General features: G+C 35.5%; 1 protein-coding gene across 1 annotated transcript in view; it reads left to right on the top strand.

Annotated features, from left to right (window-relative positions):
- The window catches only part of CPED1 (cadherin like and PC-esterase domain containing 1), a 407,812-nt gene that overhangs the window by 78,778 nt on the left and 303,656 nt on the right, over positions 1–25,378 (top strand). Inside the window, exon 5 of the mRNA XM_074193820.1 lies at positions 6,445–6,520. Within this exon, the coding sequence (XP_074049921.1) occupies positions 6,445–6,520 (76 nt within the window). The remainder of the gene's footprint in view (positions 1–6,444; positions 6,521–25,378) is intronic.

The following is a 25,378-nucleotide window of genomic DNA, read 5'->3' as shown; positions in this document are numbered from 1 at the left end:
CTACTAGATTTTCAAAATCAGAGTTCTCAGAGTTTCCTTGGCCACAGCCAGCATGGTATATTAGAAAGAGCAATATATTTGAAAGTACTGGGATCTAGGTACAGATCCTGGTTGTGCTGCTTATTATTTACGTGACCTCTCTCTGGGTCCTTGCTTTCTCCCATTTAAGAGGAGAAGGTCAGTCTAGTTGATTCCCAAGTTTCCTTATTCTAACAGTTTTCTTCACCTCCTCCATTGGTTTGCTGTGTCCTATCACTTCTTTCCTTTCTCCTTGTTTTTTTTACCTCTAATTTTAAATCTATGAATTATAACTGCTACTAGAAACTTAAGTATGTCACACTTATGTAAGCTCTTTAGCCTTTTCTCAGTTTCAGGGGAGTAAGTGTGTTTGGGGTTTATGACTCAGCTTTCCCTGTGAATTGATTAAATTTAGTTTGGAAATTGTGCCAGTTGGAATGATATTTGAGCTCACAATCAGTTGCCAAGTCTTATGTATTTTACCTCCACAATTTCTATCTATTTCTTGCTCCACACTTACATGGTTACCACTCTAATTTAGGATTTTATCACCTTTCACCTGGACTCCTGCAATAGTTCTCTAAATAGTTTCCTTGATTTCAATCTTGCCCTTTTCATTCCATCCTTCCATAGAAACTGCCACACTGATATTCCTCAAGCTTGGGTTTGAGCATGTCACTCCCCCTCTTAAGAAACTTCAGTGACTCTCTATTACCTAGATAATAAAAATGCAAACTTCTCATTGAGGTATTTAAAACCTTTCACAATCTGGCTTCTTTCTACCTTCCTCCCTACATATTCTACATCAGAAATGTCAAACACTTCAAAGTGCAAGTAGCACCAGATTAAAATGTAATTGGGAAATATTTACCAAATCAAATAAAAATACAATAAAATGTAGATAATATTGCATTTTAAAATTAATCAACAGACAACCTAAAGGGATCCTTATATTTAGATTGGTAGCCCCATTTCTTTTTAAGTTTGATAACACTACTTGACTGAACTACTTGCTGTCTCCTGCAAATGGTATTCCATCTCCTGACTTTGTGATATTTCATAGATTGTCCTCTTGTATGGAATGCTTTCCCTTCTCATCTCTTAGACTCCTCACCTGAAGTACTACTGCCTACCAGAGGTCTTTCCTCATTCTCCAATGTTATTCTCTTTCCTTGCCTTTCACTCCCAATTACTTATTATTTACTTTATATACATTTTGTTTTTTGTCAGGGACTATATTGTTTCCTCCTAGTAGAATGTAAGTTCCTTTAAGGCAAGGGCTATTTTTTTTGTCTTTTTTAATTCCCTAGCCTAGAACTAGGGAATAGAAAAGATATGGAGTTATTGGCTGCTTTGGGAACAAAGCACTTTTTAAAAAGCTGTGATTTTAAGCCATTGTAGCATATTTTTAGGATAATTTTGTTGACATATGAGCACTGTAGGACAATTGTTTTTAGAGATGTTTTGAATTTTGATGAAAGATAGATAGGTTTTCCAACTTTTAATGTACATAAAGAAGTACGAATAATCAGATTTGTATCTAACAGATGTGTCACAGAGGAGATTTAGGTTGAACTAGAGTTACTTTAGGACTAAAAAAATAACTGGAATTGCCTGAGAAAATAGCATCCAGATGCATCTGTCTTGAAATCTTTCCAGGGAATCAAGGTGGAGATTGCTCTTCTCATGAACTGGAATTGTCAGAGACAAATATTTCATCCTTTGTTAAAGATTGGGAACTGTAATGAAGTGTGTAATGTTCCCCCATGTATTTACACATAGGGATCTGATTAGGAGAGCTCCCTGAACAATATGATGAGATAACAAGCTGATGAAACTATTTGCAACTTTGATTCTATCAGATTAGCATTCTATAAATTGGCAATTAGATAGATGATAGAGAATTTATTACATACTTGCAATATGTCAGCTAAATACTGGAAATACAGATACAGCAACAATAGCAGCAGAAGCAGCCACAGCAAAAGCCAACAACAATATAGTCTCTGTTCTCAAAAGCATAAAGAAACACTGTTAATGGTGGGAGAGAGATGAAGGGACAGGGAAATTGGTAGGAAGGAAGAGGAGAGGAGAGTTAATGAAGTCAGTGTCCTGGCTAAGGTTCCCTTAAGAAATGACACTATCAGACTGGGACTTCTCAATTTGGAGAGCAAGTGGGAGTTGCTGTCAATCACGTGGGGATGCTTGTTTGACTCAGCACTACACTTTGATGTAGGACCTTAAAAAGGGGAACTGACAACTATTGGGTTCTTTTTGCCCTTTTTCCCTTTCCAGAGAACAGAAGACATTGTAGCAGAGTTAGGAGCTGACCTGGGTCCCTAGGGGATTTTTCCTCTCTGGGAACCAATAATGACTACTTTGAATCAGAGACACTTGGATTTTGCTTGTAGTCTTATTCATATGTTCTGAGAGGTTCCCAAGTTTCGGGACTCGATTTTTGCAGAGGCATCTAAGGATATGACAACTGTGCCTCTTGAGGATCCATCTCTTGGGGAGAACATTGTGAATGTACTCTGCTCTCTTTTCCAGCCCTATCCCTCATACTTTAGCAGCAAATAATTAAAGCTTGGAAGAGGGAGCAAGAGATCACAACTGTGCCCCCTTTTCTTTCTTTCTGTGGGTTATTTGAACAGGATAGTTCAAGTGGGAAAATTGATTCCTAGATCTTATACCAGTATTCAAGATAACAGCACATGGTATCCTTTGATCCAGCAATAACACTACTAGATCTTTTCCCAAAGAGATCATAAAAAGGATAAAAAACCCCATATATACAAAAATATTTATAGCAGTTCTTTTCATAGTGGCAAAGAATTGGAAATGGAGGGGATGTCCATCAACTGAGGAATGGCTGAACAAATTGTGATATATGATTGTGGTGGAACACTATTGTTATGTAAGAAATCATGAGGGATGGACTTTCATAATAGCCTGGAAAGATTTGCATGAACTGATGTTGAGGGAAGTAAGCAGAAGCACAGGAACATTATACACACTCACAGCAACTATGGGAGATGATCAGCTATGATGACTTGGACACTTCAGCAGTACAACAATCAAAGGCAATTCTAAAAGATGTGTAATGGAAAATACCTGCCATATCCAGAGAAGGAACTGTGATGTTTAAATGTGTACCAAAGCTTATTATCTTCAATTTTTAAAAGTTATCTTATGGTGGGGCAACTAAATGGTGCAGTGGATAGAGCAATGGCCTGGAGTACCTTAGTTCAAATCTGCCCTCAGATACTTAATTGCCTTAGCTGGATGACTTGGGCAAGTCACTTAATCGCATTGCCTCAAAAAAATTTTAACAGATTTTAAAAAGTTATCTTATGTATAATTTTTTTTCTGTTTTATTTTCTGATTTGATTTGAGTCTTCTCCACGTGAATAGCCTATATTAGATTGCATTCTGTGGAGGCGGGGAGGAGAGTGGGAAAAGAAGGAAGAAAAATGTAAAACTCAAAACCTCGCAAAAATGATTGTTAAAAACTACTGTTGCATATAGTTGGAAAAATAAACAAAATATCAAAAAAAAGATGACTCTGCATACATAGTCTTTACTCCACCAATGAAAAATGCAAAAACAATACAAAGGATTCACAGTAGGATATATAGTTAATACAATTCCCCTTTCCAGTGAGTCTCTACCTTCCTATGCAGTTCTCCAGACTCATACCATCCTTTGATTTGGACTTACTTTGGAAAAATAAACCAAACCTAGAATTTCTTTCTTTCTTTCTTTCTTTCTTTCTTTCTTTCTTTCTTTCTTTCTTTCTTTCTTTCTTTCTTTCTTTTTCTTTCTTTCTTTCTTTCTTTCTTTCTTTCTTTCTTTCTTTCTTTCTTTCTTTCTTTCTTTCTTTCATATATTTGCACATGTATATTTTTAAGTTACAAAATTTCCTTCCACTCTCCCTTCCCACTTCCCCACCCCTCAGTCAGGTTAGAATTGTACATACATATTTTTGATAAACCTGTTTACAGATCAGTTATTTTTGGTATGAGGAATTAGGATTAAGGGAAAGAGATATATAAGAGATAATTTTTATAGAGTGTTCATCAGATTCTGAAAAGTTGGTTTGTGTGTGTGTGTGTGTGTGTGTTTTGTTTTGTTTTTCTTCCTCTGCATAGGGACAACATTGTCTACATCCAGTCCAATATGGTTGTCCTAGCTCTCTGAACTGCTGAGAGGCAAACTTAGAATTTTTTGAAGGACCAATTCACTTTCAGTGATTCCAGAGATCATCTAGAGATCGATTTAGGTATCCAGTTTAAGGTACTACTCTGAAAACAGACTTGCAAAGAAGATGGCTATACAGGTTAAGGAAGCAACCTCAAGTCTGGTGTGCTGTCCAGGGAATCCCTCAAATTCTGGTATTCTCAGACATGAGGTTGCTAGAGAGGCAATCTTGGATCTGAGATAGCCCAGGAAATCCCTTCTTCTATAGAAGACCCATGCTTGCTAATTCTTAAAACAGCCACATTTTTTTATTTCATTGGCTGCCATTTCTCAGGTCAAGAGATCATGTCATTGACTCCAAGGTTAAAATTAGGAACTCTGCTTTTGAGCCTTATGAATAAAAGTACATGCAATTCTCATTTGCTTTTGACTCAGTGAAGCTATTATCAGTTCTTGGAGAAATCTCCTAGAACCTAGGTTTGCTCTTGGCTCTGTGGCTTTATTTTTTGTTGTTGTTGTTCCTGTGTATCTGGCATACACAAAAATAGATGGAAAAAGCATTAATCATGTCTGTCAATTCCTTTTGGTAGACCCTGAACAAAGAAATGGCTCTAAAGCAAATAATTCATCTCCAATTTATCTACAACAATCTAAGCCAATCAATTCATCCCCAATCAATCAGCTGTAATCAAAGTATAGAGAAAAAACTACCACTCTCTAAAGTCTGCAAAACATACCTGCAAACTCTATAAACTGATCAGAGAACATCTCCCTTAGAGATTGGTAAAAAGTGATTTTTCCTATGAGCCAAACACTGCTGCCAGTAAAATGCCTTATAATTACTTTGATTTTAGAATCTTCAAAACAAACTTGTCTTTAAATTCTTGCAAAGGCTTGATGAAAAAATAGTTTATGTTCACTTTGGGCTTGGGACTAACAATAAAGTGTCATGGAATTAGATTTATGTTTGTCCAGACATAACCTTGTCTGCTTTATCTAGACTGAAGTAATTTAAAGGGAAAAAAAAATTACTGAGCAAATTAATGGCATAATAGGACTTCAGAGGAAATGTGTAATCACCTTAAAAGAAAAGATTGGAATTTTTTTTTGCATATGTACTTAGTTATACCATTGTTTTGTTCAGTTGTTTCAGTCATAGCTGACTCTTTTTGACCCCATTTGGGGTTTTCTTGGCAATTATATTAGAATGCTTTGCCATTTCTATTGCTCTCTCATTTTACAGATGAGAAACTGAGGCAAATGGGGTTAAGTGACTTGTCAAACATCTAGTCAGATCTGAATTGCAGTCTACTAATTACAAGTAACCTTAATTATTAAAAATATCCTCATATAATATGTATATATTATCATACTAGTTTAAATTATATTTGTACTTGAAAGCAAACAATATTTATCTTAAAATATATAATTCATTTTTTCTTTTGCTAATTCAAACTGACTTTCTTCATTATTCAAAACTCATGTCATTTTTACTATATTTCACCTTGTTTTTTGGCAGCAAGTTTACAATAGTTTCTTACTGGATACCATTTAAAAACAGATTAAATTTCATTAATCATGTATTTTCCCTTTCCCTTCAAAATTGAAGCCATACCTCTGTAAATATTTGAATTTATATAAAACTGCACTATGATTTTGTACTCATGAACCTTTAGGAAAACTAGATTCTAAACTCAGAAAAAATGGCATTTATATACTTATTTAGCAGTTCACAGTATGTCTGCCATTTTAATATCAAACTTTAAAAAACTGGGACTCAAGTGTGTACATAAGGACAAATGAGAGACTTTGCGAGTCTTGTTGTTTTAGGGACTGTAAGTCATATTTGTTATTTTTTGCAAAATATAACTTCTAAGTGCTAGGTTATTCTGGTTACTGAATTTGAGTTAGTTCTTTAGGTATTTCCTTACAACTCTGAAATGCTTAGTATTAGTTTCTCACTTTTTTTTGGTTTGTTGTCTGGTTGGTTATTTTAGACTGTATCCAATGCTTCAGATAGGATAGGATCACAAGGTATATTAATTTTTTCTTCTATTTTAAAATATTAAATGCTCTGATTTCTATGCTTGTGGTCTGTGGGTGGGAGGATAGGAAGAAGATATTCACTTTTCATATGTATCCATCCAAAGCTCCAAGAAATGTTTTCACTTTGGCTTTAGTGCTTATAAATCTACCATAAAATCACTGGTCTTTTATTACTTTCAGGTAAATATACTCCCAGAAATACAGCATCAGCTTTGCAGCAAGGAAGGATTATGTCAAATCATTAGAAGATTTCCAGGTAATGCTTCAATTTGTTTCATTGTACATAAATGAACAAGATACTCGTCATACTTAGAAGAATGACTCTCTTTGAGAGATTGGTGTCAAAGAAGTTTTCAAGAGAGTAATGTTCAGAAATGCTTGTTAAATTCTGCCACCTACCAGTACATACTACAAAAATCTCAGGGTCCAAGATTATTCACTGATGGGAAGATTTTACTTAGAATAAATATCAATTCAACTTAATTCACCCTTCACTTCTAATTTTGCTCTCTGTTCTAAGACTTTTAAAAATGACCTTGATAATATTGTCTAGCTATGTAGAATTTAGTATCTTTAATATACTATATCCATAAGCAGTTTTTTTTATCTTATCTAATTTGCTGCTTCTCCTTTTTTGTAAACTCAATGGTTAATTCAGATTATGGTTAATATCTTTAAGGGGAAAAGCAATTTCTAATCATAAGTACATGATTATGTTATATAATCATAATTACTTGAATATATATGCATATATTCATAAATATATCTATATACAAATTAGATATGTATATACATGCAAACACATGGAGGTGTGTGTGTACATGTATACAGTTTTATATATTATGATATATATATATATTATTATAATGATCTAGTATCCTAGGAAAAGAAATTATCTTCTACTACTTCCAACATAGTATAATGTAAACTAGCCAACACCAGGGGGTTAGTATTAATATCTGCCAGTCTACCTTTTTCTCTCTGTAAATAATGCTGGAGTGAATAAGTGCTTCTGCTACTTGTTATCCATATGACCTTGATAAAAATCACGTAAATTGCCTGGGTCTCAGTTTTCAAATTTTACTTTCATTTATAAAATTAATGGGGTTGCACTATATGATCTCTGATAGCCCTTTGAGAGCTAGACCTGTGATCTTATGATTACTGCATCTAGGAGTGTGGATTCACCTATAATAATCAATTGCCATATGTGTCCTTGGCAATGAGCCTCTCTAATTTACCTTTAAAAATGCTACTTCTAATTAGATAAAGTATAATGAAAGTAGAAATATGTGGTAGCATAAACATCAATGGTGCATTCCATTTAATTCCTAGACCTAGACTCTTCTCAAATCAGAAACCTTTGAAGTCTGCTGTCTCTGTCTTCAAATCTGTATCAATTCCCTATGTCTTAAATGAATAGTCTGAGCCCTTGGTCACAGGCCAGTAGGGATCAATATTTCTTCACAATTATCCACAATCCCTTGGGGGCAGCTAGGGTAGTGCAGTGGATAGAGTACCAGCCCTGGAGTCAGGAGGATTTGAGTTCAAGTCTAAACTTAAACATTTATTAATTACCTAGCTGTGTGACCTTGGGCAAGCCACCTAACTCCATTTCCTTGTAAAAAAAACAAAACAAAACACAATTATCCACAATTCCAATAAAACTGAAACAGAATAAATGATTAACTGCAGAAACTCGATTTGTCTTTCCTACTTATAGCTACATGAGCAAACAGGAACAGGATGCTTCAGATATCTCAGTAGTCGTCCTGCATCTCAAATCCCTTATATTTTGATCTTCTTTCCTCCTCTCCTCCTCCCTCCCACCTCCCTCCTCCTCCTCCTCCTCCTCTCTCTATCCTTTATTCCAGGAACAAAGTTGACTGAGTCTCTCTCTTCAAGAGTGATAGCTATCAGTGATTATTACAGTCTCTTTAAATGGAAATTAATAAGTTGTATTGGACCATTGTTTCTACCCCAACTGCACAAGCACATTGCTCAGGGTGAATGTTACCCAATCCACTTATCTTCCATCACTAATATATCATAAACCCAGAAAGGACCACATGAGAACTTCAGGCTCAGATATTTAACTTGTAACATATACTTGACCATTACTCAAAAACAAGAGAAAAAACTTTCCCCTAATCTTCCTTATTTTAACCTATTTAAAGTCTTTAGTTCAATCAATGAACATTTATTCATTACTTTGCTGTTTGCAGAACCCTATTCTTAAGGCCATAGGGGATATAAAATCTAGTTAAAAGCTGATTCCTGTGCATGAAGAGATTATTAGACTCTAAATATTAGAATATAATGGAAGAATAATACTTAAACTTTGAGGACTTAATTTCTATGATAAGTGCTTTAAAAACTTCCTTAAGAAAGTGCTATATGGATTGGGGTATATAAGATCATTTACTTACTGAAAAAGGGGATCAAGGAAGGCTTCAGGGAGGAAAATTACATCTAAATTTGGGTGGGTAAGAATTCAAATGTTAAAGAGGGAGAGAAGTTATTCAAAGCATAGAGAAAAGATGAGCACAAGGAATAATGATGGGAACAAAAACATTCTAGTTTGTTTACAGCAAGAGATTTTTAATCTTTTTGTTGTTGTTTTTGCAAAGCAATGGGGTTAAGTGACTTCCCCAAGGTCACATAGCTAAGTAAGTATTAAGTGTCTGAATCTGAATTTGAACTCAAGTCCTCCTGACTCCAGGGCTGGTACTCTATCTATTGCACCACCTACCTGTCCCTAATTCTTTTTTTATGTCATCCATCCCTTTGGAAATCTGGGGAAACCTATGTACCCCTTTCTTAGGAAAAATTACAAAATACACGAAATAAAATAAATGACAGGGGCAGCTAGATGGCATAGTGGATAAAGCACTGGCTGGCCCTGGAGTCAGGAGTACCTGGATTCAAATCTGATCTCAGACACTTAATAATTACCTAGCTGTGTGGCCTTGGGCAAGCCACTTAACCCCATTTGCCTTGCAAAAATCTAAAAAAAAATGACATTATAAAAGAAACCAATTACATTGAAATGTTCATGGCCTAGAGTCCAGAGTATTTGGAGGAGAGTCGTAATATGAAATAAAGTCAGAAGTGTAGGGCATCAGGAAATCCTTATACTGAAAAAATGTTCTGTGCAATTGCTGAATTTAAATCTATGAAATTTTAAAACTATTTTGAATTCAGTTTTTTGCAGCATCAGGAACATCTGATTGTGAACCTCTGCATAATAATATCTGCCATCTAATCCCATAGGACTTCTTGGGAATATACCAAAACTAAAACCAAAGTGGCATGTTCCATTATAAAGGTTACATTCTTCTTCAATTTTCATGCATCAATTTAAAAATAAAACAAAAATGGATGAGTGACTCAGGTACAAATTGATGATGCCTGCTCAAAACAATTATGCATAGACCTGACTCTGTGGCCCTTAACTCTTGCAAAAATATCCCCACTGACTTCATAGTTAGAGTGGTTTTATAATTACAAACTCTTGCTGATTAAAAAGTGGGAATTTAAAATTCCATTGAGGTTTTTGTTCAAAGCTATTAAAGTAATTGATTCAATTACAATCATTTCAGTAAAAACTAGAGGTACTAGTTATTGTTATTGCCATAGTTTAAAATCAGAGAACAGCCTATGTATTTGCCAAAAGTGCGTGGTTTTTCTTTCTTGCTATTTACATTATGGAGTAGTTGACTCAGTGCAGGAAGTTTCTTTAGCTTTACAAAAATATTGTAGCAAAAAGGAGTAGGAGTAGGAACTTGATTCATAGCCAGACATAGTTTACTGATTAAAAAAACCAACAACAAAACTTCGTACATTCTATTTGTCAACTAGAAAAGATGAAAGGTTATGGGCCACTTGGCAAAAATTCTTACTTATTCTGTCTGCATAGAGCAGATAGAATAATTTTATCTTGGAAATATTGTCACAGACACATAAACATTTTGTGAGTTTTAATCATATAGACAAAGATTGCAATTTGTGGTATAGTCTGTAAAGTACCTTAAATTGTTTCATTGTTTTTTTTAAGAAAAGGTATTACAAAGTTAAGCAGCTTCTCTGTCATCATATTCTCATTCTTTTTTCTTTTTGTTTTCCCCATGAATTCTCATAAGTTCTAGAAATATATAGCTTTTCCCTTACTCTTTTCTTCTTCTTTGGTGTTTTAATTGTCCATTTATTGCTGTGACTTCTAAATTACTTTTACTAAATGGAATGGTAATTTAATGACCCTCTTTCACCAATCTTCCTGTAGTTGAGGATAATTTTACTAGATGATTAATGTTAAGGGAACATTTAGATTTAGGTTCTAAAAATACAGATTTTTATAATAGGTTACATATTTAAACATGGATGGAGAGCATTGTTTTCTCAGTATAACATTTCCATAAATAAGGTAGCTTCATCCAGTTTGACAGAGAGTGATGAATGAAGGATCACAGGAATACCTATTGTAAATAAGATTTTTACTCAAACTTCACAGAGAGCTGTGACATTTTGATCTTGTTCCTCAGACAGTGGGAAGAGAGAAATGGGGATATTTCATTTAAAAGAAGGAGGCATCTATACTGAAATTTATAGAATGGATAAGAATTCAAGAGGCAAAGTAGAAAAGGGGAAATCATTCTTGTGGCCTGGGAGGTCAGAGTGGTTTGAGTTGTCCTACTCTCATGTTCTTTTTGCCTCTTTAGCACCTGTACTTTAAGAATCTTGGTGGGTTGTAGTATCATGAATAATGGAGATCACAAAGCTGCTGTTGGTACCCAATGAAACTATCAAAAAGCATCTGGTATGTCATATACACATTAAAGCTCTGACCCGTTCCTCTCCCTCTATTCCATCCTCGGTAGGAGAGCAATTCTCCATTTACACTCTGAACTCTCCCTGCCTTCTCTCTTCCCCAAACACACCACCCCTCCATCACAAGCCCCTCAGGAGGAGGAAGAGAAAGAAAAACAAGTAGCTTTTTCTTCCTGAACTGCTAACCAAAAACAACTAATTATACTCCTTTGCATTTTTATATTCTTTAATTCTTTTTACCAAAAAAAAAATGGTGCCTACCAAAAATCACCAGGGCAAATAAATTCATTTTCTAGCACACATGGAGCAACTAGGCCAAGTTTACCTTTTAGGGAGATAAGAGAAATAATTCTTTATCAATGTGAGTTAACATGGATGTGGGTCTGAATTCTCTTTTAGAGAGAAAGAAAAATACATTTGATTTCATCTTAAATTAGTTGGAGGAAGAGAACTGTGGAGGGGAAAAAAAACCTCTCCTGGGGATGGAGTAGAGGAGAATGATGCTATATCTGCTAAGGAGCTAAAAGAGTTGTTCTAACACCAAATACTCACCCTCAATCCCACTTCTCAAGGAGTCTATATACGTAATTTTCACCAGCACCACTGGTTATTATTACACATGGGCATCATTTTCTACAAGTATAGCCATGTTATAGATGGCAACCCATTTATATGGGTTGTAAGCTCATATTACAAGTGGGAATTCAATATTATTGCTACACATATGAATGTTATCATAGTTTATGGGTAGGGAGCTCACTTTTAACATACAATAATAAGAAGAATAACAATAGGTCTACCTGATCTATTCTCCTTATCCCCCTCCCCCCCAGTAGATTATAAACTCTTTGAGGGCAAGGACTTCATTATTGCATATCTTTGTAGCCAGTCAATCAATAAATATTTGTTGTTTGTACCAATCACCATGCCACTGGGAAAAGAAAGATAAAAAATAGTTTCCCAATCTAGTTCAAGGCTTTAAATATATAGTAGATGCTTAATAAACACTTTTGAATTACACTAAATTTATATATTTTAAGGTTTATAAGATACTTTCCTCTTAACAAATCTTTGAAGTAGGTAGCACAGCTATTCCTATTCTCATTTTATGGTTAAGAAAATTGGGATTTGGGCAGGTTAGGAGATTTGCCCAGGGCTAACCAATTAGTAAGAAGCAGAACGGAGGTTTTCTGACTCCAAGCCCAGTGCTCTTTCCACAAGGACATTTTGTTTCTTACATTATCATAAATCTGTATCTAGAAGCAACATCGTCTTGCCTAAAATGGTCACTATGAACCAGAATAGGGATGTCAACAGTAATAAACATCTCACTAAGTAATCCTACCACACAAGTCCACACTGTATTTGTTCAGGACCTAATGAAAATCAAGCTAACCTTGAACTATATTAGTCAAAGGCTCTGATGAAAATCAGGCATTGGGCCTTAGCACACTCTCTTCACATCTGTTGCCTTTTTGATGAATTGTCAAGAGATAATTTGGGGAATACTAACTGTTTATTTCAGGAAAATTTGGGTTGACTTAGCCTATATTATGGAGAGAGAGGGAGAGAGACAAAGACAGAGTCAGGGACAGAGACAGAGACAGAGAGAGAGAGAGAGAGAGAGAGAGAGAGAGAGAGAGAGACAGACAGACAGACAGACAGACAGACAGACAGGGAGAGACAGGGAAAGAGAGGGAGAGAATTGATTAGGTTGAATAATATGGATAAATGGATAAATATGAGTGGGAATGATTCATATTTGGCAAATATATTCTACCTTACTCTTTCTCTCCCCTGACCCTTGACTATCCCAGAATATATTCAATATGTCTAAGCAGCCCAGAAGGAATCACTATCACCAGGAACATGCTGTCCCTTTGCCTTCCCTTTTCATCCCAGCTACTTGACTGTATCCAGGAAATGGGTGAAAAGGTAGTCAACAACTCCATTCTTTCTGATGTGAAGAACCACTAGAACTTACCATTTGCCCTGCTGCTGCCTAAAAAGATTTTAAAGGTCTTATCCTTCATTCTGCCTCTATTTCCTAAAACAAAACAAAGAAGAGAATTCTTAAGTCTTCCATTACACCTACTGAAGATTTTTGTCTCCTGGGTGGGAAATAAGTGATATCATGCTTTCTTCATCCTTGAAAAAAAATCTCTTTGATTAAAGTCCTACAGCATTTTCATCTTATAAGGAAGAGCAACAAGCAATAAGCTTTTATTATTTACTAGCTTCATAAACAAAAAGAAAGATAATCCCTGCCCTCAATGAGTTTACATTCTGGTTAGAGAACCTCACATAAAAGAGAGTTGAAAAGGTAAGAGATGTCTGTAGGGGAAACTTATTTGATCTAGGCCGTCTTGGTTAAATCCAGAGATTCAGTATCACAGAAGGTAGGGAAATGAAGCATTGCAGGTCTTAGTCCATTTCCTACATGCATGGAATAGAAAGAATCATCAATGAGAGAAAGAACTGGCAAAATGGAGAGGGATATACCAAGGAGAAAAGGTCCGGCTGCTGAAGGAAGTTCTAGATTGAGAAGGCATATGAATGATAGTGGCACAGTCTGGAGAATTCACACAATCGGGAGGTGAAAGGGAGACAATTTTACTCATTTATGCAACCTAAAGAATTCTGGGCTTTGCCCACAATTTTACCATTATCCCATTAAGACTTTTAGACCTTTTCATGTTCCCTGCAGCTGAATCTTCCTTTATGTTGTTTACTTCAACTTGAAAGCAATGACTATCTGGCTTTCCTATTTTTATCCCCAGCATTTAGCAATGTGCTTGGCAAATATAAAGTACTTTAAAAATGTCTTTTTATTCATCAGTTATTTTTCTTACACTATAGTCTAGCCAAATTTCCCTTCTTAGAGTTCTTCATATACAACCCTCCATCATCTCCTTCTGTTCCTCTTCTCTTTCTGGGAATAATTACCTTTCTCCTCATTTGTGCCTGATCCCCAGTTTCCTTCAAGGGTCGACTTAAACTTCTCTATGAAACTTTTCTGTTTTCCAGCTGCTAATTCTTCCCACAAAACATACCTTGTATTTATTTTGTAAAATTTGTTTCTGTCCAAATGATAAATTGCTTGAGGGTAGATGCTTTTTTTTGCCTTTGTTTTCACAGTACATGTCACAGTCTTTGACTATACATAGTAGGTATTTGATAAATGCTTATTAATTGATTGAAAATCTACTCATCAAAGAAACACATGAGCAGAAAAGAAGCTAGTACTGCTCATATAGAGAGAACAAAGGATAGTCAGTGGATAGAATATGAGTTCTATTAGTATCTTCATCATTACTAGAGAAATTGAAGAAAGTCCCCTGCTTGCTGGGTGAACTCCCTCTGGTAAATTATGAAAGGACATGGAAAGGAGTTACAAAAGATGACTTAGCATTGATGATATTGAAGGGTACTCAAATTGAGGAAGTCACAGAATCATTTAAGTATTGATTGACTTATTTAATTTTTATCTAGAAGGAAATGCAAGAAACTAGCACTATATTATGTATGAAGAACTTTTCATTTGTTATACAGATCCAAGATACTCTTAAGGTTATCCATAATGGTTTAGTTTTATCCTGTCATTAATTTAACTAACTCCTAAAAAAAGTTTTCTAATCTGACTGTTAGCTGTTGTTTTCCTGTGAAACATTTTGTTCTTGTTTTTCATTCTACTGGGTAGTTTAGGAAATTTGGGAATGATAAAAGAAACTAAGCTGAAGACTTAAAAGAAAAACACTGTTTTCCATATTTGGAAGACTGAAATATGAGGGATATGTTTGATTTGGATTGGCCAATATCACTTTTTTTTCCCTTCTGTTTTAATATAGTGTATCTCCATCAAAGCAGCCCTAGTTAGACCTGTGCCAATTTTGGGGTTATAACTCATTCTTTCCAGTAGTTTCAACTTGATTCTTGAAGCTGGCTTTCAACTACCCTTTAAATATACATATATATCCAGTAAGACCCAGGAAAAAGTGTTTTGGAAAAATTTTAAAACATCCCACTACCCTTTTTATTTATTTATTTTAAGTAACATGCAAGGCTATAATGGAGGAAAGTAGACCAGATGTTCTGAATTTTTTTTTTTTTTTGCTTTAATGAGCTTACTTTTTAGGCCCCTATGCAGTAGTGCTAATTTATATGGAGGAATGTGACTGAAATAATAAATCATTTGGAATAGAAGGATTTCCAAGATCATATTCTCCCCCTGCCCCATTTTAGATTGGGAAAATGGGATTCGAAGAAATTAAATAAAGTCTCAAAATCTCACAAATACTAAATGGAAATAAAGTTCTTATAACTCCAAATTCAGTACTTTGTTCTCAATCATACTTCAGTTTAATAAACATTGGCTAAGTTTTAAGTTATTAGATACTGATTTCTATGGGTTGGTGACCAATTATGACTTGGAGAAGCTGTACATAAACCTACCCCCCCCTTTTTTCCCCCCTCTTTGGAAGCTTTCTAAAAGTTAAAAAAATTCTTATTTAGCATGTGATTTCAGCATATTTCAGAAATTAAATGTCCCAGATCTAATTTAACAGTAACTGTAGAATTTTATGACTTAATTTCATTTTAGGGTGCTTATGCCCTTTATTTATTTATATCCTCTTCTCTGACTTGAAGAAATATACTCTTAAAACTGAATGAAAGAAATGAGAGAATAATTTTGCTAAAGATGATTCAGGCACTTACCTCATGAACCATACAGATAAGCAGTATTCTGTAGTAGGTAAAATTTATCAGTTGACACTGTCTCTTCCCTACCTGACCCAGCACTTATAAGAAATGTTATGGTTAGAAGGGATATTGGTTAAAGATTATCTATTCTAAGTGCAAGCAAAAATTCATTTTTCTTCTTAGTTTCTTCATCTACAAAAGGACACTGGACCAAATTTTCCATAAGATTACTTCCAGTTCTAAAGTCTATAGATTTTTTTATGGATAATGTGAAACTTTCTTTTTTCCACAAGTGAGGAAAGTGAAGCAAGACAGAGACAGAACTAGGACTGCAACCCAAGTATAGTGACCTTTCCTGCAAAACAATGATATCAAACACAAATAGAAAGGGAAGGGGAGTACTAATTCATTCATAAGGATTCATGTGGGTTTTACATTGACTTAATTTTGAAATATAATATTATCTATGTTTTATTGTATTTTATTAAATATTTTTCAATTATATTTATTTGGGTTTTGGCTATATTCATGTTGTAGGCAGCATGGAAACAGTAGGCCTTTTTTGACAGCTCTACCATAGGCCAATTTCTTCCCCATATTGCCTTTTTGTCTTTCCAAGTCTCTAAGAACAGATTCCTACCATATGCTGAAAATTCACCTTTTTCTCTATCCAAACTTCCATTCTCTCAGTATTTTCATATGAGTATTTAAAAATAAAAGAATTTTTTTAAAGATCATATTAAAATGTGATAACTTTCCTTGCATTTCTCAGAGGCTGTTGAATTTTAAAAGGATAAATCTTATTAGGTGAAGTAAATTCCTAATTGGTGGGATATCATGGGGAGGATTGCATACAGAAAACCTTATCTGTGCTAATTCAGGATCATTTGCCACATTGTCCATCTTATTTAAAGACAGATCTTTCTACATGTAACAACTGGTAGCTATAGTTGGCCTCCTCCATTAAAACAGGTTCACGATCAATAATTTAAGGAACTGTGCTAAAAGCTGGGGATAAAAAAGAAAACAAAAGACAGTCCCTGCTCTTAAGGACCTCATAACCTAATTGAGGAAAAGCAACACATAAAAAAGAAGATAAAAGGGTGGGGGAGAAGGATGTGGTACCCCCATGTGAGGGCATGATGAAATTCAGAGAGTTGCAGCTGGTTGGGAAATTAACAGATGACTGGTCTCTTTAACTGGAAGACCTCTGATTTCTATCCTCCAAACTCTATTCTTTCCATTGAAGAGGAGAGAAGAGCCAAAGGACTAGGGGCTACTGATGAGGTAGGAGCTCCAAGGTTGATGTGAACTTACAGAAAGATGAGATTCCTACTGGCCATGATGACTCAAGAGGAGCACAGACAAGAGAGCAATGGATAGAGGTTGTGAAAAACAGTCCTTCCTTCATCTGCTAAATGGTTTTGGGTACTTGCTCTGTAACCAGAGATAGATGCTGTAGGGAATCCGAAGCAGAAAATGTTGCCCTTTCCCTCATTGAACTAATAATATAGTTAGAGTGACAAGCCATGCAAAGCAACTAATGAACACTTGTAAGTCAGCATCCAAACAAAAGCACTAGACAAAATACAAGATAATTCAATTATCTTTCTTTAGTTTCATCCAGAAGTATTGGAAATAACCTCAACCTCACTTGCTATTCACTAATTCATCAACAATTGTTGTTTCATCAGGTTGGAGTAAATTCTCTTGTAGCTATTGATAACTAGGATTAGGAAATACATATTTCCTATATACACTACATAAAATTTTACCCCAATAGAGGTCATAATTTTTTAACCTAAAAAGTTTATTTATACTCTCTGATAGATGCTAGGTAGGGCAGGAAGTGCTTGAATGCATTAGTAATGCAGAAGAAAGAACACTGAATTTGAAACCAGAGGATCTGGATTTCTGAATCCTTTTACTCCTTGCTGTCTCTATGACTACATCTGTGAGCTTGAGCATGTTTTTTAAACTTCAATTAGCCTTAATTTCCCCATGAGAGGCTGTATGACACTATAGGAATAGATTTGGAGTTAGAAGAGTGGGTTCAGCTCTGGTTAAGCTACCTACTACATGGTGACTTTAAGGTCACTTAACTTCTCTGTGGACCTATTTTCTTGCCTGAAAATTTAGGGAATTGTAATAATTTAGGAAGCCTCTTATTTTTCTATATCATGGACTGCTTTGGCAATCCAGTGAAACCAATAGACCTTTTTTTGAGAATAATGCTTTTAAATGAGTAAGATTGCTTAAGATACAAAGGAAAGCAATTATAGTGAAAGTTATTAAAATATTTTTTAAAAGCAAGTAAACAGGGGTGGCTAGGTGGCGTAGGGGGTGGCTAGGTGGTGTACTGGATAAAGCACCGACCTTGGAGTCAGGAGTACCTGGGTTCAAATCCGGTCTCAGACCCTTAATAATTACCTAGCTGTGTGGCCTTGGGCAAGCCACTTAACCCTGTTTGCCTTGCAAAAACCTAAAAAAAAAAAAGCAAGTAAACAGAACCCAGAATCTCTAGAATGAATGCACTCTAAGATACCTTAATGTACTTGGGAGGCAGCATGGTCTATACTGTGACAACAGAAATTCTGAAAGAAGCTTTTGTCTCTTCTTTTCAGTGTTTATCATCATTTATTGAGCTTTATCTAAACTTCAAGGCAATTTATAAGCCCTATTCTAGTGACCAGTCATGATAGAAAAAGGAACATAGTGAAAAGTAGAAAGGGTCTAGGAGGTTACCCATTTTATTTTTAACTGATAGGAAAGCATATTCAAATAAGTTTGGAGTTTGCTGCCTTAGGACACACATTTCCTAGGAATTTGTTTAAAGAGGAATCCTTAAACTTCCCCACTAGCTCATGCATATAATTGGAACCAGGATTAAGTATGTAGAGTTTTTTCCTAGACAGTAAAATTTAGGAAATGAACACTCTCATTATCTAGTACCTTACCAGTTATATAGACTACCCTTGGTAAATATTGATTGATTGATCAATAAGTCCCCAATGAGTGGTCACAGACAATTCAGCTAATGGCAACAGATGTAAAAATAACCAAACTACTAAAGAATATTCAATGGCCCTATTTCTCAAACCATTAGTCTGATGTGGGCAAGACTTCTTTCTACTTGTCCCTGAATTCTGCTCTGAATACTTTTAAGACTATTTTCACCATCCCCCAGTTCTAGTAGCACATTCTAAAAATCATATTACACACAAATCTCACACTTGAATTTTCCATAACCTACTTAAGAAGTTATAGTTGAGATTGTGGTCCCAAGTTTACAGCCTCATTCACTTTATCAGCTATGTGGGGAAGGGAAGAATTGAAGACATGAAAAAAGGGAATGTATAAAAAAAAGAAGTTATGAAAATTCAGTGGTTTACAAAGAACTCTTAGTTCCTGGCAAGCTTTTGCTGACAAAACAAAGCAAACAAAAATCATTCCTTCAACTCCAAGAATAACTTCAAGAAATTTCAGTATCAGGAACTAGCCAGGGAACCTCTTCAAGAAAAAAAAAATTATATAAGCAGCCTGGAGAGCAGGTCAAAGGGAGCTAGAATACAGAGAGGAAGCTGAGAGGACCAAAGACTTAGAAGGCAAACTGAAGGAGCCAAACTCTCAGCTGCTGCTGCCTCTACACTGTCCTTATGCAAGTTTTCTTTTCACCCCAGGGTTCATGGAATCCCCAGCCTCCTGGAGGTTGTGAAGGGGAACAGTGGTCACGGGGTTGAATTTGGCAGTGCTTTGGGGGACACAAGCCAGACTTCCTAGGGCATGACACCCATCTTTCCATGTGACTCATCCTAACCCCATGTCACTGGCAGGAAAGTCAACTCACCACTCATGAAGTCTGGTCAGGTTGTTTCTAGGTAATTATCTCCCAACCCAATTCCACTTTTCTCCTTTCCCATGATTTCTCCCTAGTGCCCTGGCACTAGAATTTCATATGGCTTACGTATGGGAGATCATACATATATTTGCATATATGGTGGGTTGGGAAGCTGAAAATTATCCTTTTGCTTAACTTTTACTTTTTATTCTCTTCTAGTTAAATTCTTTGCTCTTTTTTATATTTCCTGTAAGATATATTAGTTAGATAGGTACTAGACGAAGGCTCAAATCAAATATTACCACTATTGAATTAAGTAACCTGGGGAGTTTTTAGAGAAAAGAGCAGTAGAGACATTTCTGATTAGGATGGTAGAATGTAAACATGCAAAAATCCTCATGTAAAAGGAACAATGCCAAATAAAAGAGAAAACAAATGACTTTAAGTCTCTAGACACTATAGAACCATATAAAAATACTGTTAGGGATCCATGGAGCTCAAATAGGAGACATTCCACTCTGTATCTGCTGTCCTTCCTGGTTTCAACTCCACAGAATAAGAAGTCATTTATTCCCTAGAGTCCTATATCTCCCTTTTCCTTTCCCACTTTCCTCATTTTTCCTGTGTTGTCTCTCCCCCCTTAAGATGATAAAATCCTTGAAGGCAGGGACTATCTTATCATCATCATCATCATCATCATTGATTGTATTTGCAACATTTAGCATAGTGTCTGATACTTGATAAATATTAATTAGATTTGATTGGAGACAAGCCATGGTAGGTATGACACAGCTCACAAGTAGCTGAGATTCACAACAGAAGACAGGGACAGACCAGGTCCTGGAACAGAGCCCAGGAAGCCAGGACCCAAGTCACAATAGGAGGCAAGTCGGGAGTAATTCCCAGACAACCCAGGATCCAAGGTACACCTGAGTTACAGCAGCAGTCAGGGCCAGAACAGTGCCTGTGTAGTCCAATATCTAAGCAATTCCACCTCTAAACCACAGTTGGAGAAAAGATCAAAATAGTATCTGGTAAACAAAGCACCTGCAGGCTTTCAGGAGACTTGACAGAACAATTGGCAGCATTTTAAATGGTCTAAGCAAGGTACAGAGTCTGCTTCAGCTTCAAGGTTATGGAGGAAGTCAAGTCACATAAAGACTGAAGCAAAACTTAGTATTTCTTGCAGAGGGCAGGACCTCATTTTAGCCACGACCTCCAGGATCAAGCAGGATCACCATCCAAGAGCATAGGAGAAACTGAATCTGACCCAAGCCCCAGTCCAGAAACTGGGGCTGAAGCTATGACCAGACAGGAAAAGGTATCAAACACAATGAAGAAATAATATGGTTGAGAGAAATCCAAGAGTTAAATTCAGAGGGGAGTAACTTCACAGTGATTGCAAATAGAGCCTCAGAAAAGACTCATCAGGTTTCAAAACCATAAGGGTACCAGGAAAGAAAAATGAAGTGTAATATGAAATGAAATGGGAGTTAAGTAGGAAAGGTGAAGATGGAAAATAAATAGCTTAGACTTGAAAAATAGCAAACTGTAATTGCTGAAAATTTAGAATGGTCCAAACAGAATTTCAGATTCAATTCAGATTCAATTTCAAAATATAGATGCCACATTATATCTATATCTATCTATATCTATATCTATATCTATATCTATATCTATATCTATATCTATATCTATATCTATATCTATCTATAATCTATCTATCTATCTCTCTCCCTCTCTATCTCTATCTCTATCTAATCTATACCTATACTTATACCTATACCTATACCTATACCTATACCTATACCTATACCTATACCTATACCTATACCTATAACCCATACTTATACCTATGCCTATGCCTATGCCTATGCCTATCTCTATCTCTAATCTCTATCTCTATATCTCTATCTATATATCTACATCTACATCTATCTCATCTATATCTATCTCATCTATATCTATATCATCTCTATCTCTATCTCTCTCTATCTCTATCTCTCTATCTCTCTATCTCAATATCTGTATATATATATATATACATATATATATATTTGTGGAATTGAATTAAAGCTCTAAGAGAAAAATAATAGAGTTAGTGGGATAGAAGATGGTTATAATGTAAAGCTTTTAGAGGAGGTTGATCCAACTCTCAATTTTCCACATCAATAATGGAATAGGAGTACTGGTGAAAAATAGATAATCTAAGAACCCAATTTTAGGTCTTTTTTTTTTGCTCCCCATAAAATCTTTTTCTTAGAACTTTTTATCCATAGTGAAGGAAAGATTTACATTTTGATTCTTTTACCTTTTCCTGATAGAAGGTGGACATAGAAGAAAGAAAGTATAGAACTTTGTTGGAAGAGCTATAACTTAATATAGCTCTTTTGGAAAGTAATTTGGAATTATGTAAATAAAATGACTAAAATGTCCATACCCTCTGGTGCAGAGATTCCACTATTAGACATATATTCCAAGGAGGTAATTGAAAGTTCCCATATAGCCTCAAAATTTTTATAAAAACCAAAAAAATAAGTAGATGCCCAACTTTTGGGGAATGACTAAATAAATTATAAATATATTTATGGAATATTACTGTGCCATTAAAAACAATGAATATGATAAATAAAGACAGGAACTGATATTGAATGAAGAAAAACAAAGCCAATCCCCCCCATTCTCAAAACATCCTAATATACATAATATTCACAACAATGTACTTTGAAAGAACCAATAAAAATATAATGAAAAGTGGACATTCAGAAAGTTAAAAAAAACTTATTCTCATAAAAGATATTTAAGAATATACCTCTGCCCTCTCCTTTCAGAAGTAGGAGGTCTAAAAATGTGGAATATTGCATATATATATATGCATTTATTCCAATTTTTAAAAAGCTTTGATTAGTTTTACTGACTGCTTTTCCTCCTTTTAAAATGTTTTTCTTTAAAAAATATTCTTTGTTGTATGGGATGGCTTTCTGGGAGGGGGAGAAGAGGGAAAACAAGCACATCGATCTGGCTAGTGAGCCCCTAAATAATCTAAAATTGAATAAAGTCAGCTTGATAACTGGGAAATAAAATATCTTCATGATTTCTGTATTGATCAGGACTGTATAGTATCTGTGAGGGGTTTTTTTCTCTCCTTGCATTCTAATCAAAGTTTTTAACTATATTTTCCCTGAAGGTTAGGTTAATGAAGAAAGGAATCAATAGTATATCATAAACATTTTTCCCTCATTTCTTCTTTATTTGATTTACCTTTGAAACTTCAGTTCTCAATATGCTTTGGAAATATTATGTGTATTTATGTGATTGTGTGTATCACTTTCTACCACCTTAATTCTCATAAATATGTTTTCTTTTTGAGAGATCAGTTTTTAGTCTTTCACCAAATTTTTCTCATTTCTTTTAAATAATATTGCCTATGTGGTATTATTAAATGCCAAAGGAATGGATGAATAAATGAATGAATAAATAAGTATTACTAAAGCTTTTCTATGTGAAAAGTACTATGCTAATTGCTATTTTTAAAAGATAGTTCCTATCCTAAAGAAGCATGCATTTAATGGGAGAGATAATGCTTAACTAGGGAGGTCACCATATTTTTTTTTTTGTTATAAGGAGGGTTAATGAAGTCACACAGGAATAGATTGACATACCCTTCTAGGAAAAATGGAAGAATTGATTTGATCATAGTTCCAGAAAGGCAATGAGGAAATGGAAATGGTAGTTACTTCATTCTTTTTTTTTTTTAAGGTTTTTGCAAGGCAATGGGGTTAAGTGGCTTGCCCAAGGCCACAGAGCTAGGTAATTATTAAATGTATGAGGTAGGATTTGAACTCAGCTACTCCTGACTCGAGGGCCAGTGCTCTATCCACTGCACCACCTAGCCACCCCCTAGTTATTTCATTCTTTAAGGAGACCATGATATATTGAATTTGAGTCAGGAGGGTGCTGTGCTAAGTCACCAGTCTCATTTTCTCCTCTAGAGTTATTTGGATCCAGTGACCAAATGTCAATTAGAACAATTGGAGATGGCCCTGGATGGGAAGCAAACAGGGTTGTGACTTGCCCAAGATCAGATAGGCAGTAAGTTTCAAGGGATTTGAATTCATGGCAAGAGCTCCATCCACTGCCCAATCAGTACTAGCAAAAAAAAATGATTGATATGTGAAGTTTCCCTGTGACTGGCTGAAAAAGTAAGACAATAATCAATCAGGGTCATCAGGCTAGGAAGACAAAATTCCAGAAATGAAAAGGTTAAAACCTCTACAGCATGCTCTCTGGGACAAGTAGCAGACCGTTAAAAAGGTGACCAGGTAGTAGGGCATGAAATAAAGGACAGCTGAAATCATCTTGAAATATTTTAACAACATAAGCAGGAAGGGGTGGAACTCCCAAATGACCAGAACATGAAGAGAATCTGACTCTTCTATAAAACATGGAAATAACATGTCCCCAGCATAGTCATCCCCCCTTTAAATATTAGCCTGTAAGCAGTCTAGGGCAACTAGGTGGCTAGGTGGTGCTAGAGTCAGGAAGACATGAGTTCAAATCCAGCTTCAATCATTTACTAGCTGTGGGACTGTGGGACTCTAGTTTTGCCAAAACTAGCAACAAACGAACTCAAATGATGTTACAAAGAGTTGTACACAACTGATTTAACTAAATGCCACATGAGGACAGAGGCTGTATGTTCCATAAATGTTGGGATCTCTCTCTAGGGCTTAAAACAGTGTTCTATGTACATTTGAAAATTAAAAAATAGTGTTATATATCCACAGAAGACACCTTACTTCCCCTGCCCCCACTACTCGATAATATTTCCTTCTTATCTCACAACCCCAAAATACTCCTCCATTTCCCCCTTTACTCTAGTCTGATGAAGATGTGTTACTTCTTACCAAGGTCAACTTCTCTATATGAATCAAACTCATCCCTGTCATCTTCTTCAGTAGATTGTCCACATTATCTCCCCTTCTTCTCTCTATAATCTCTAATATCTTCCTAACTGCTGTTTCTCCCTTGTTGCCTAGAAATCCACCAAAGTCTCCCTGGCTTCAAAAAAAATCTTCATTAGATTCTACCACCCCCTTAATTATTATGTTATATCATTTGGCTTTTCTCTAAGGAACTTCTCAAGGAAAAAAAAAAACTTCCTGCACTCATTGTAGATTTACTTTCCTCTTACTACTGTCTTAGTCTCTTGCAATCTACATTACAGTCTTACCATATGATTAAAACTTCTCTCCTCAAAGTAACCCTTAATCTTCTCAATGAGTAGTTTAATAGTTGCTTCCCAATGTTTGTCCCTTGACCTCTAGGCTACATTTGTTATTGTTAATCAATGTCTTCATTTACCCAACAATCACCATATGTCTCCATGTATCAGATGCACCTTAATTTGGGGGCCTGAAATTTGAAAAAAAAAATGTATTACATAAAGTTATCGAACTCAAGTTTTATCCATCATAAAATTCAAGGACCTTCTGCTCATAACTTTCAGTCCTCTTTTGGGCAAATCTGATGCATGCATACACGCTTAGTTCATTCCATTTCATGAATCTGAAGCACCAGTTGTACCCCTTGGAAATCAGTCTCTTTCATCAGCAATTCTTCTTTCCTCATGCTGAACCACCTTTGTGGACACAGAAATTCCAACTGCCCTTTGCTCTTCAATCCATCTCTTCCATTCCTTCTCTAACTCAGGCCATTTAGCTGACTTGCCTCTCATGGCCTTCTGCT

The sequence above is a fragment of the Macrotis lagotis genome, chromosome 7 (genome assembly GCF_037893015.1).
Source record: "Macrotis lagotis isolate mMagLag1 chromosome 7, bilby.v1.9.chrom.fasta, whole genome shotgun sequence".
Classification (NCBI taxonomy): Eukaryota; Metazoa; Chordata; class Mammalia; order Peramelemorphia; family Peramelidae; genus Macrotis; species Macrotis lagotis.
This window is presented reverse-complemented; position numbering and strand designations above follow the sequence as displayed.